Source organism: Chiloscyllium plagiosum, chromosome 2 (assembly GCF_004010195.1).
Source record: "Chiloscyllium plagiosum isolate BGI_BamShark_2017 chromosome 2, ASM401019v2, whole genome shotgun sequence".
In the NCBI taxonomy this organism is placed as follows: Eukaryota; Metazoa; Chordata; class Chondrichthyes; order Orectolobiformes; family Hemiscylliidae; genus Chiloscyllium; species Chiloscyllium plagiosum.
The window spans coordinates 89,505,992-89,519,312 of record NC_057711.1 but is presented as its reverse complement, the minus strand read 5'-3'; the positions used below and the strand labels follow the sequence as shown (position 1 = coordinate 89,519,312).

The following is a 13,321-nucleotide window of genomic DNA, read 5'->3' as shown; positions in this document are numbered from 1 at the left end:
ATCGGGCCTACTCTTTCTTTGACCATTCTCTTATTCCTCACATAAGTGTAAAATGCCTTTGTGTTCTCCCTAATCCGTTCTGCCAAGCCTTTCTCGTGCCCCCTCCTGGCTCTCCTCAGACCATTTTTAAGCTCCTTCCTTGCCTGTCTGTAATCCTGTAGAGCTGAGCTTGACCCTGGCTTCCTCCACCTTACGTAAGCTACCTTTTTCCTTTTGACGAGAAGCTCCACCGCTCTTGTCATCCAAGGTTCCCTTATCTTACCACTTGAATATGTCTCAGAGGGACATATTCATTCGTCACTTGCAACAACTGTTCCTGAAACAGTCTCCACATGTCTATAGTGCCTTTACCATGGAACAATTGCTCCCAGTCCATGCTTCCTAACTCATGTCTAATCGCATCATAGTTTCCTCTTCCCCAATTAAATATCCTCCCATTTTGCCTAATCCTCTCCTTCTCCATAGCTCTGTAGAATGTGAGGCAGTTGTGGTCACTATCACCAAAATGCTCTCCCACCATCCGCAGTCATTGTTTTTACCTCTTATGAAGGAGATAGCTGAGGGGTTTGTAGAGGCATTGATGGTGATCATGCAGGAATTGCTGGAATCAGAGAGGGTCCCAGAGGTCTGGAAAATGGCTAATATTACATCCATGTTGAAGAAAGGAGAGAGCCAGAATCCAGGATATTATAGGCCAGTTAGTGTACCTTTGGTCATTGGTAAGATTTTAGAGTATCTTATTAAGTATGAGTTTGCAGAACACTTGGAAATACATGATAAATACAACTGAGTTAGCATGGCTACATCGTAGGGAGGTTATGCCTGACAAATCCGATTGAATGCTTTGAGGAGATAGCAAGCAAGTTAGACAATTGGACCATTGGACCAAATCTATCAGATTTTCAGAAGGCCTTTGATAAGGTGCCACGTAGGAAGCTGCAAAATAAGCTGAGAGCCCATGATGTTTGGGGCAAAGTACCAGCACGGATAGATAATTGACTGATTGGCAGAAGGCAGAGAGTATGAACATAGAACATAGAACATAGAAGAATACAGCGCAGTACAGGCCCTTGGGCCCTCGATGTTGCACCGATCCAAGCCCACCTAAACTACACTCCTTTTCAAAGAATTCAATAAGGTTTGTGAGGCAAAGGGTTATGGGTCTGGTTGTGTATGGATAAAGGGTTCTTCTTCAGGTTGGCAACTGGTGACTAGTGGAGTTCCACAGGAGTTCATATTGGAACCACAACTATTCAGGTTATACATTAATGAACTGAAAGAAGGAACTGAGGGCACTTTTGCTAAATTTGCAGATGACACAAAAATAGGTGGAAGGACAGGTAGTGTGGAAAAGCTGTAAAAGGACTTCGGCAAATAAGTGACAGATGGAATATAATGTAGAAAAGTGTGAGGTTATGCAATTTAGTAGGAAGAATAGAGATGTTGACTATTTTCTAAACCAGGAATGGCTTTGGAAATCTGAGATACAGAGGGACTTGGGCATCTTAGTTCAGAATTTTCTTTAGGTTAACATGCAGATTCAATGAGCAGTTAGGAAGGCAAATGTGATGCTGGCATTCATTTCAAGAAAGCTAGAAGACGAGCAGATGTATTGCTGAAGTTGTATAAGGCTCTGGTCAGACTGCATTTGGAATGTGTGAGCAGTTCTAGGCCCCATAATGAGGAAGGGTGTGCTGCTATTGGAGGGGACCCAGAGGAAGTTCACAAGAATGAAGGAGTTGTCATACGAGGAGTGGTTGAGGACTCTGGGTCTGTACTCAATGGAGATTAGAAGGTTGAGGGAGATCTTATTGGAACTTAGACAGTACTGAGAGGCTTAGATAGAACGGACGTAGAGAGATATTTCCACTAGTCAATGAGACAAAGATCTGAGGGCACAGCCTCAGAGTGAGGGGACGACCCTTTTAAAACTGAAATGAGGAGGAATTTATTCAGCCACAGGGTGGTAAATCTGTGAAACTCTTTGATACAGAGGACTGTGTGGCCATTTCGTTGCATACATTTAAGACAGACATAAATCGATCCTTAATTGCTAAGGGGATCAAGGGTTATGGGAAGAAGGCAGCAGACTGCAGTTGACTAACTTATCAGCCGTGATCAAATGGTGCAGCAGACTTGATCAAATGGCCTAATTCTACGAGCATATTTTATGGTCTTAAGAGATGCTAATGAATGAACTAACATTGAGTGAGTGCAGAAGTTGATCATAAAGAAACTAGTCATGCAAATTAAACATGGAACTTTCAGATGAAAACAGGGTGACCCTTTACTGAGGTTTAAATATCTATTTGATTGTTGTTAAATGTATATACAAAATAGGAGCCAAAGTCTATCATTTGAGCCCTCAATTCAATAGGATTGTGGCTAATCTAAATGTGTTCAGAATTCCACACTCCCATCTAACTGAACTTTCAATTCGTTTGCCTAACAAGAATCTATTGACAGAAAATGATGGAGAAACTCAATATTTTTTTATTTTTTTTTAGATTAGATTACATTACAGTGTGGAAACAGGCCCTTCGGCCCAACAAGTCCACACCGCCGAAGCGCAAACCACCCATACCCCTACATTTACCCATTAAATGTATATACAAAATAGGAGCAAAAGTCTTTCATTTGAGCCCTCAATTCAGTAGGATTGTGGCTAATCTAAATGTGTTCAGAATTCCACACTCCCATCTAACTGAACTTTCAATTCCTTTGCCTAACAAAAATCTATTGACAGAAAATGATGGAGAAACTCAATATTTGTGGCAGCTTCTGTGGAAAGAGAAACAGCGTTAACTATTTGAATCCCGTATGACTCTGAATACTCTGTTTTCTGCCAGCTAGCCAAACCGTGCCAATATGTCATCTCTATCCTGGTTTTTATTTTATCAAATGCCTCCTGGAAATGCAATTTGTCAAAAGTACCCCATTGTCTACAACACTTCCCTTTTTAAAAAAAAATCTTTGAAAAATGAAATTAAATTGGTTAAGCATGGTTTCCCTTAATGAACCCATACTGACTCATCCTGACCTTTTTCTATGTGCACAGTTATAGTCATTTTGATTCTAATATCTTCCTCATGACAACCATCAGACTAATTGGCCTGTCGTTTACTGTTTTCTGCTCTGGCCCTTCTTGAATAGAGGAGTTATATTTACTACTTTCCAATCCAATGAAGCCTTTCCAAAATTTAGGCAATTTTGGAAAATGAACACCAATGCATCCACTACCTCATTAGCAACTTCTTTTTAGACTGCAGCATGAAGACCATCTAGACCTGGAAACTTGTCAGCCTGTAATTCAATTAGTTTGCTTGGTACTATTTCCCATATGATTGTAATTTCATTATGTTCCTCTGTCCCTCCCACCTCCTGATTTCCAGTTATTACAATAATGTTTTTTTGTGTCCTCTATTGTGAAGATGGAAGCAAAAAATTGTTGATATCCTCTACCATTTCCCTGTTATCTAGTAACAGCAACCTATTTTTCTCTGTCGCCCTACAAGATCAGCATATTTTATTTAATCTTTGCCTTTAAATATTTCTAGAAACTCTTGCTATCTGACTTTATATTTCAGGCTAGCTTCTTTCATTCTGTAATTTCTTTCCCCTGATTGACCTTTTATCATTCTCTATTAGTGTTTTTATTCTCTCAAGTGTATCAGAGGATGTTGTGGGAGTTAGGGTCTCTGCAATCTCCTCCCTATCAGAATTATTTGTATCATCTATAACCATGGGTGAGGTGCCAGATGACTGAATGGTGGCTCATATGCTTTTCTGGATTAGTGGTGCTGGAAGAGCACAGCAGTTCAGGCAGCATCCAAGGAGCAGCGAAATCGACGTTTCGGGCAAAAGCCCTTCATCAGGAATCAATGTGCTTTTGTTTGATAAAGGATGTAGGCAAAGCCTGGGAACTGTAGACCTGTGAATCTGACATTGGTGGTGGGTAGGTTGTTGGAGGCAATTTTAAAAGATAGGTTTTACATGCATTTGGAGAGGCAAGGAAAGATTAGGGGTAGTCAGTATGGTTTTGTACAAGGGCAGTCATACCTTACAAATGTTTTGGAGTTTTTTGAGGAAGTAACCCAAAAGATTGATGAGAGCTGAGCAGTAGATGTTGTTTACTTGGACTCTAGTAAAGCCCTTGCTAAGATTCTGCATGGTTGACTAATTAGTAAAGTTAGGTCACATGGGATTCAGGGAGAGCTTGTCAATTGGATACAAAATTGACATAATGGCAGGAGATAGAGAATGATGTTGGAGTGTTATTTTTCAGACTGGAAGCCTGTGACCAGTGGTGTTCCACAGGGATTGGAACTGGATCCACTGTTGCTTGTCATTTATATTAATGATTTGGGTGAGAATATAGGAGGCTTGGTTAGTAAGTTTGCAGATGACAGTGAAGAAAGTTATCTAAGATTACAAAGAGATCTTGATCATTTGGGTCAATGAGCTGAAAAGTGGAAGATTGCATTTAACTTAGATAAATGTGAAATACTGCATTTTGGTGAAATAAACAAGGGTAGGACTTATATAATTAATGGTAGATCCCTGGGTAATTTTATAGAACAGGGAGACCTAGGGGTTCAGGTACATAATTCTTTGAAATTTGCATCACAGGTAGGGTGGTTAAGAAGGTGCTGAGCACACTTGCCTTCATTGCTCAGGCCTTTGAATATAAGAATTGGGATGTCACGTTAAGGTTGTGAGGTCTTTTCTGGAGTATTGTGTGCAGTTCTGGTCAACCTGTTATAGAAAAGATAGTATTAAACTGAAGAGCATTCAGAAGGGATTTACCAGGATGTTGCTGGAAATGGAGGGTTTGAGGTATAAAAGTAGGATGGATAGGCTAGCACTTTTTTCACTTGAGCACAAGGGTTTGAGGCTTATAAGATCATGAGGGGCATGGATTGGGTGAATAGCCGAGATCTTTTTCTCTGTGTGGGGGGAGTCCGAAATTAGAGTGTGTAAGTTTAAGGTGAGAGAGGAAAGATTTAAAAGGGGCAGCTTTTTCACACACAAGGTGATATGTGTATGGAATGAGCTGCCAGTGGAGTTGGGGTACAATTACAACATAAGCTGAATAGCAAAAGTCTTTTCCCTAAGGTGGGCGAGTTCAAAGCTAGGGGCATATTTTTAAGGTAGGAGGAGAAATAGTTAAAAAGGCCATGACGGGCAATTTGTTTTACATACAAAAGTGGTTAGTGTGTAGAATGAATGCCAGAGGAAGTGGTGGATGCAGGTTACAATGTTTAAAAGCCATTTGGATAAATACATGAATACATAAACTTATTGTGTTAAATTTACTTTTGTTTTGTTAATAAATATGATTTCAACGATTGTTCAGGCTATGCTATACTTCACGTTAGACTTGGGTGATTTTTTTTTAGCAATCATGAGTGATATGTTTTGCTGGTCTGCCCTAACCTCCCTTTTTTCCATAGGCCCTGTTATTTCTGTTAAGTGAGGTTTTTCTGGAACGTGACTATGGTGATTACGAGAACTACCTGTATTTGACAAATGTGGCCATATTTAAGTTTAAAATTTCTAGTGTTAAACCTAATGTTTTCCTTTCAAGCTGGATGTAAAATTAAGCACTGTTGAGGTTACTGTTACCTAGATGTGTCTTTCCTCAGAGGTCATTATTTACGCTTTTCACATTGCACAATGCCAAGTCTAACGTAACCTACTCTCTAGTTCGTTCCAGAACACCCTGCTCTAAGAACATTTTTGGGATAGTTTCTTTGAACTCCTCATGCAGTCTATTCCTGAAGAAGGGCTTATGCCCGAAACATCGATTCTCCTGCTCCTTGGATGCTGCCTGACCTGCTGCGCTTTTCCAGCAACACATTTTCAGCTCTGATCTCCAGCATCTGCAGTCCTCATTTTCTCCATGCAGTCTATTATTGCCAATCTGATTCTTTTTTCTCTCTGGTTTAAATGTAGATTAAAGTCACCCATGATTATTGCAATCCCTTTTATGAATGCTTTGTCCCACATTGTGGTTACTGTTCAGGGGACTGTAGATCATTCCTGCTCGTGACTTCTTTCCATCTCAACCCAATAACTTTCATGTCCTAATTGCCTGAATTAAGGTTATGTCTAGCTATGGCACAAATACTAGCCTACATTAACGATTTGCTTAGAGTTTAATATTTAATTGTTTTAGATTAGATTACTTACAGTGTGGAAACAGGCCCTTCGGCCCAACAAGTCTGCACCGACCCTCTGAAGAGCAACCCACCCCCCAGACCCATTCCCCTACATTTACCCCTTCACCTAACACTACGGGCAATTTAGCATGGTCACATTTTTGGACAGTGGGAGGAAACCAGAGCACCCGGAGGAAACCCAAGCAAACACGGGCAGAACGTGCAAATTCCACACAGTCACCTGAGGCGGGAATTGAACCCAGGTCTCCGGCGCTGTGAGGCAGCAGTGCTAACCACTGTGCCGCCTGAAGGAATTGAAAAGCAAGATGTTAATTTTCAAAATCCATCTCTAGACCATTCAAAATTAAAACTTGCCAGAGAAATTAACAGCGTTGTGGGCTGCCATTATCTGCTACAAATTTGCTGTTTTGAGATTGCATTAGATGTATAAGCACAATTCTTCAAACGTCTTGCAGCTTATCAATGAGTGGTGAAGCTGTACAGAATAGATTGCATTTTTTCTTTTTATCTCAGCTAAAGTAACAACATGGCCTTGTGTCCCAGACCAAGGAGTAGTAATCTATTTCCTGATCACTTCAATGAGTCGTGTTGAAAGCTGTAATGCTTAATATGGTGAAATAAACTCTTGCCTCTTTGTGTAAAGACTCGCTTGCAAATAATGGTGTGAGCTGTTGTTTTTTTTTAATGTCGACCTATTGAGAGATGCCATTCCACACACCTGGGGGTCTTGAACCTGGGCCTCTTAATTCCGAGGTAGGGACACTAACACTGTGCTACAAAAGCCACGAGCTATGTCAGAATGAGTGGGTCACATTAAATTACCTAACAATTAGTCAGCTTAGGGTAAAATATAAAGTTGGCTAAGAACAAAAAGCCTGAACTTTGGTGTTTGGCAATGAAGACTGGTAGATCTTAGAAAATTTTTATTAGCCACTGAGAATAAATTAATTCATGTAGCTAAATTGTTCTTCATTAATCAAGGCCTTTGCCAAGGTTTGTTTAACTGCATGTATTACAAAACTGGTGCAAATGTGCATTAACCTTAAAGTAATTGTCATTCTAATTATATTTAGGGTGATAATGGAGGATCACGAATTCTGCAGAAGAGATGGACATCATTTCTCAAAGCTAAGCTGATTTGCAATCTACCGGAGTCTAATTTTGTCTTCAATGTCATTCAGGATGTTTTTATTTTGAAAACACCAAATTGGAAGGAAACAGTGTTTTATGGTGTTTTTACATCCCAGTGGTAAGTAATTTGACATCTTTGCCGTGGTTTTCAATATTCTAAGTAATATACGTTTTCAAGTAGCTTCATTCAGAAAACCATTATCTTTAGTGTTGTGTATTCCTTTCTTCCCTGTGCATAGTTCACGATGTATTAGGTAACGAACCAGTTTGGTCTCAACAATCACTCTTTCAATAGAGCTGAAACAAAGGCTGTGTGTGCACTTCAGAGCTGCTGAGCAGAAATGTAAAACAATTCATCAGCTAGCAAGTCCTAACTGTTCAACATTAATCCTCCATCAGTTCTTGCACATTCTTGCTCACTTTTTTTTTGTGAGATGTGTTTTCAGCACTAAACACATTTGTGCAAAAGATTTAAAATTTCCATTTCCCGTTTTCAGTGCTTATTCAATATCCAGTCCTGGATGAGCAAAGCCTCCGCCGATTATATTTTGATGAGATTGACGTCAGTTTCCAAATGTCATTCCCTCACCACTGATTCTGTCCCTCCCCTGCTGAAGCTGAACATAACTGTTTACAATCTTGCTCTTATGTTCGAGCTTGATCAGCTTTTAACCACATCACTAAGACTACCAATGTCCACTTCTGTAATGGTGCTTGTTGCCATCCCTGTCACAACGTCTTCTGCCATTGAAGCTCTCATTCCTGCCTTTGTTACCAGTAAACATGATTATTATTATGCACTCCTGGCCAGCTTTCCATATTCTATACTACAAGTATCAATACAAATCACTACTTTGATTGTCCAATAGTGAGCTAAATGCTGTTTATCCAGCATTTTTCTGCTGAACTACACATTTTTCTGCCTGTTAACACCTTAACTTGAAAATTCTCATCTCTGTTTTCAAAGCCTTTAATGGTCTGGTCCTTCCTTACCTCCTGTTATTTCCCCAGGTTCTACAACCTGCTATTAAACCTTCTCTAATTGCAGACTCTTAAGCATCAGTGATTTTTAATTGCTTCACTATTGGTGACTGTACCATCAGATGCATTGACCATGAGCCCTGAAATTCTGACCTAAATCATCTCTCATCTCTCCCCATCTTTTTTCCCCCTTTCAGGCCCTCCTTAAGGCCTGTTACATTTGAACTAATATCACCGTGAGTTTAGCTGTCATATTTTGTTTTGTAACATATCTTTGAAGCTCCTTGCAATATTTTACTGTTCAAAGACAAATTATAGTTAAAAATTGCCATTTGATATCCACATACTGCTTATGTTGGTAATCATTTGTACAGTTAAGACTCCTGTTCGTTGACTTACATACATGAGCAGTGCAAATGAATCTAACTTTGGTCAATAAGGTGAATAGTGCTTCACCAGGAACAGTGCCACAAGGGATAATGCAAATCTTCCAACTCACTTTATTATAAGTTAACTCTCTTTTCAGCAATCTTTATATATGAACGATCACAGTAATCAGAAGTAAGCAACTAAAAATTCAAATCAAAAATTAAAGGTCAACAAATCAGCTCAAAGGTAGAAATTTCAATATCGAATTCCACATTTGTTGAGAAAGTCTTGAGAAAGTTTACTTGAGAAAGTCTTTGTCATTTTTCCTCGAGTCATTATGTCATGGAGTAAGTGCTTCACCTGCATACAATAGAGAGAATTGTTATGAAGAACTCCGCTCTGTGCTGGCCTTGAGCAGGGGTTTTTAAGCTGATCTGGCAATGCTTATGTTATCTCCCGTAATATAAGAAACCGGCAACGATAGAATGGAATTAAAGAATCCAATAGACATTTATTGCAACTAAGTTTTTTTATAGAAACATTGCATTAGTCAGATTACAAGTGTCTGGGCTAGTATTAAGCTATTGGTGTACAACAGAGGGGGGGAGGCTTCAGTAGAATGTCGTGTTCCAAATGATCTGAGGTAAGATAGAGTATGTGACTGTTATCCTCATGTACTGTGATACGGTGATGAAGTGAGCATTTCTCTGAAACTTGGGCTGAATTACTGACCATGAGACAAAATACAACAGGCTTTATTTTAATTCCTGTGTAGTTTGCATAAAGGGAGTTGCACAAATAATGTGGCATTGCACAAATAATGCTGAATTCAGCTGTTTTTAAATATAATCCTTGCTCAATACCTACATATTTTCAAATTGTCTCTAAGAATAAATAAATATCCATCTTACTTATTAACAAAGTGGGTATCATGAATGATTCAGAAATATTTATCCAATTTAAAAATTTTTAACAATTCTTCGATACCTAACCATTACTTTGTAGAATCATTGTACAACGATTTACAGTAAGAAAGAGGCCACGAACCACATATTATGTTTGAGGTTCACTAGAACCATAAATCGAACACAAGACAGATGGAGGGTAACTTCAACAGGAAACACTTTCTCAGTTTCTCAGCTTCACAGTCAGTTTATACACTGCCTCCCCCCTCCTGTCTCTGAGTTACCTGACCCGCTGTCTTTAAAGGGGCAACACACACCAACTATGTACATAATACGCTTCACCCTTTATTTCAATAGTCTCTTTAACAGTATATATACATCCAACAATTGTAACTTGTTATACAGGCATTCTTGTTAACATGTATACATCAGGAATTTGTATACTCCTGTAGTTTAGATTGACATGATCAGTCTCTCAGAGGGGTGGCGATTCCTTGAGGATCATCATCTCCTGATCCCAAGAAGCTTTTCTAGTGTTGTTTCCTGGACCTCCAGAAGCTCCTGTTATTCCACAGGTTCGTCCCTCTCTGATTAGCTGTTGTGTCCTCCCTGGGTATGGACAACCCTGGTTTGGAGACACATGACTCAGTTGACACCACTGGTCCCATCTGGACTAGCTCAATATTCTGAGGGACTTGTCCCTGTTGGTGAGATGCAGCAACCTGCTGGTCTGTGTGCCTCCTCTGGACCAGTTCATCCCTAGTCTGTATCGTATATGACAACAGTCTTGTTTGAGCCACCTCCACTGCTGGGATCCCAGGTATATAATTCCAGGCCAACTCATTCTCACCTCTTTGGAATAACCTCACTGTTGAGGTTCCTACCCTTCTGGCCATCTGTTCATCTTGATTTCAGTCTACCATTTCTCTGGTCTCTTCGGGCTACAGTAAGTCAAACCTGGTTCTCAGCTGGCTGTTCAACATTAAGGATGACTGTAAGTCATTTTGTGTGGTGTGTTCTGGAACATACTGAGGAATTTGAGGCCTTTAAGCCCTGCTTCAAGGTTTATACAAATCTAGCCTGGCCATTTATTATACAGAGCAGATTGCACATGTCTGACTCTGTAATTTTCCAGGTACTAGTCAAACTCTTGTGCCACAAACTGTGGGCCACTGTCACTTGCAACTTGTCTGGGGCTCTTGAACTGGCAAATGTTTCATCCAGTTGGTTTTTGTTGCTTCCACTGATACCGACTTCATGACTATCATCTTGGACCACTTGAGTAAGCAACAATGACCACTAATAATGTATGTACCTCTGGTCCTATGAAATTGACATTAATCTGTTGCCACTGTGATTGAGGCCACTCCCATTGGTGAAAGGGTGATAACGGTGGTGCCTCCCTTACTAATGCACAGGTTTCGCATCTTTTTTTGCTTTCTCCTCAATCTGGGAATCCACATTTGGCCACCAAAGGTAGCTTCTGGTTATTCCCTTGGTTCGCACCAAGCCAGGGTGTTCTTGGTGCACATGTTTCAGCACCTTCCCTCTACAGGGAGGAATAACAACTCTCATTTTAAAAAAAACAGCTGTCTGGTATGGACAGCTCCCACCTCATGGACAGGTAAGGGTGTAACTCTGGATAGTTTCTATGACAAGTCCTTCGTCTCATGACCAAGTCCACCCAGGTCATTCCGGGTAGTTTTCCGCAACTGACTTGCTAACTCCGATCGAAATGAGTTAACCCACCTCTTTAGAGTTTGTTTCACCTTCTGGTAAACCTTCTCACAATCCTTTGGTTCATATCACGGCCTCCCTTCTCTCAGCAACCATTACAGGGATTTTAGCATGGTTGCCAGATCAGACACAAACCTGCCATAACAATTTACATGTCCCAAGAACAATCTCAGTTGAGACACATTCTCTGGTCTAGGGGCCTTCACGATAGCCTCCATTTTCTTTGGTGTCTTGGGAATCCCTTGCCATCGATTAGATGGTGCAGGTACTCTGTGGACTCTTAAAACTTGCATTTTTCTCCTTTTTGCTTATAGACTTCAAATGCTCCATTTCAGAGGATCCAGTAACTAAACTCTCATTCAGATAACACTTGGCAATCAACTCAAAATTTGGTCCATGGCCTTCTGGAAATGACCTGGTGCTGATTTGATGCCAGAAGGAAATTGCTTGTAATGGAACACTTCCCTGTGTGTCACTATTATCATTGACTCCTTCACTGCCTCCATCTGCAAGTAGGTCTGCTTGGATCCATTTTTGAGTTGTTTTCCCCCAACCAGTCCCCAATGAGTGGGTATTGATCTACATACAGGGCTGGGTTGACTGTGATATTAATGTTTTCACAAATCTTCACTGCGCCATCTGTTTTTAAGACAGGAATGATTGGAGTCACCCTTTTACTGATGGTTACGAGCTCCAATTATCCCAGGTTCACCAACCATTCTAGTTGCGCCTCCACTTTAGGCTGTATTGTGTGTAGTACTGGTCGTGTCTTCAAACTCCTTTCATGAGCCTCCTACTTCAAGCAAAACATAATTTCTACTCCTTTTCATTTACCCAGGGTTCCCTTAAAGGCATCTTTATGCCAAAATCTCTTGCAAACTTGTTCTTGAGTCTGCAGGCCTATTAACCATGCCGTATGGTCAATTTTAATTTCGCTAACAAGGAGGGTTCAATAATGCAGGGTAATTGCCTTTCACAATGTACGGAGACAGTTTGGCACTGGTTCTTTTAGTTGTGCATTCACCAGTTCACAGCCCTGCAATGGCACCACTTTTTCTGTGTGTATATCCACAGTGTAATCTTGGCAGGCTTCAATGGCAGTGCCTTTAATTTTTCCCTTTGTATTGATTCAGGAATCCAAGACACCATTGCACTTGCATCACTTCTATCTTTACTGTCTTCCCGTCTAATTTGGGAAGAACCCAGAAACAGTCAGCTTCACCCTGTATCAGCAGATTGTTTAACCAAAACTCTGCTGACTCTGGGCCTTCTGCTTCTCCTGCAAACCCAGCTGGCTCCCGGTAACACTCTGGCTGACAGAGTGTTATGTCTTATACTCTGAATTGTCACCTTAAGGCACCCTTTCTCTTACTTGAGTTGTGGCTGGCAATTTTAAACAATATGGCTCATCATTTACACCTGCGGCACTGGGCTTCTTGAGTCCACCACATTGACTCCTTGTGGCCACTGATGCCACATTGGTGGCATTCTATGATTGGTACTGTGCTCTGTTGATTTTTCACTATTTTATGTGCTGGATGTCATCACTCAACTGGGTTGCTTTGCCAAATCCATTGAGGTAGAAATTTCAAAGCTACCTTAAAATTCAGGTCTCTCTCTGCTAGTAGTTTCCAAACTTGCAATGTACTGCCAACTTCAAGGTGGCCATAATTTAGCCAATGGACTGTCCTTCATGCTGTACCCATTTATAAAAATTAGAATGTTCCAAGATAGTTTAGTGGTTTTTGTGCAAAACTCCCCAACACTTCATGTAGTCTTTTTGATGTATCTTCTCCACTGGTTTCTCTGGTGGCATCAGACTCGTTAGATTCGTGAAAGTCTTGCTTCCAGTGGTACTTAAGAAAACCCTTACCGTTATGTCTTTGTTTGCTTATAAATACATGTTAAAATGTTTGCTGCACAGAATTCAAGTTTTTAATCTCTTCATCAAACATCCCATCACCCCAAATTGGTCCACCAGTTGGTTTCCTGCCATCAGGAATTTTTTCTGCCATG

At 40.4% G+C, this 13,321-nt stretch overlaps 1 protein-coding gene across 6 annotated transcripts in view; it reads left to right on the top strand.

Annotated features, from left to right (window-relative positions):
- LOC122561773 (semaphorin-4D-like) overlaps positions 1-13,321 on the top strand; it is a 217,384-nt gene that overhangs the window by 171,370 nt on the left and 32,693 nt on the right. For all 6 annotated transcript variants that reach the window (XM_043713948.1, XM_043713910.1, XM_043713930.1 and 3 more), the window contains one exon: positions 7,256-7,431. In XM_043713948.1, coding sequence (XP_043569883.1) covers positions 7,256-7,431 — 176 coding nt within the window. The remainder of the gene's footprint in view (positions 1-7,255; positions 7,432-13,321) is intronic.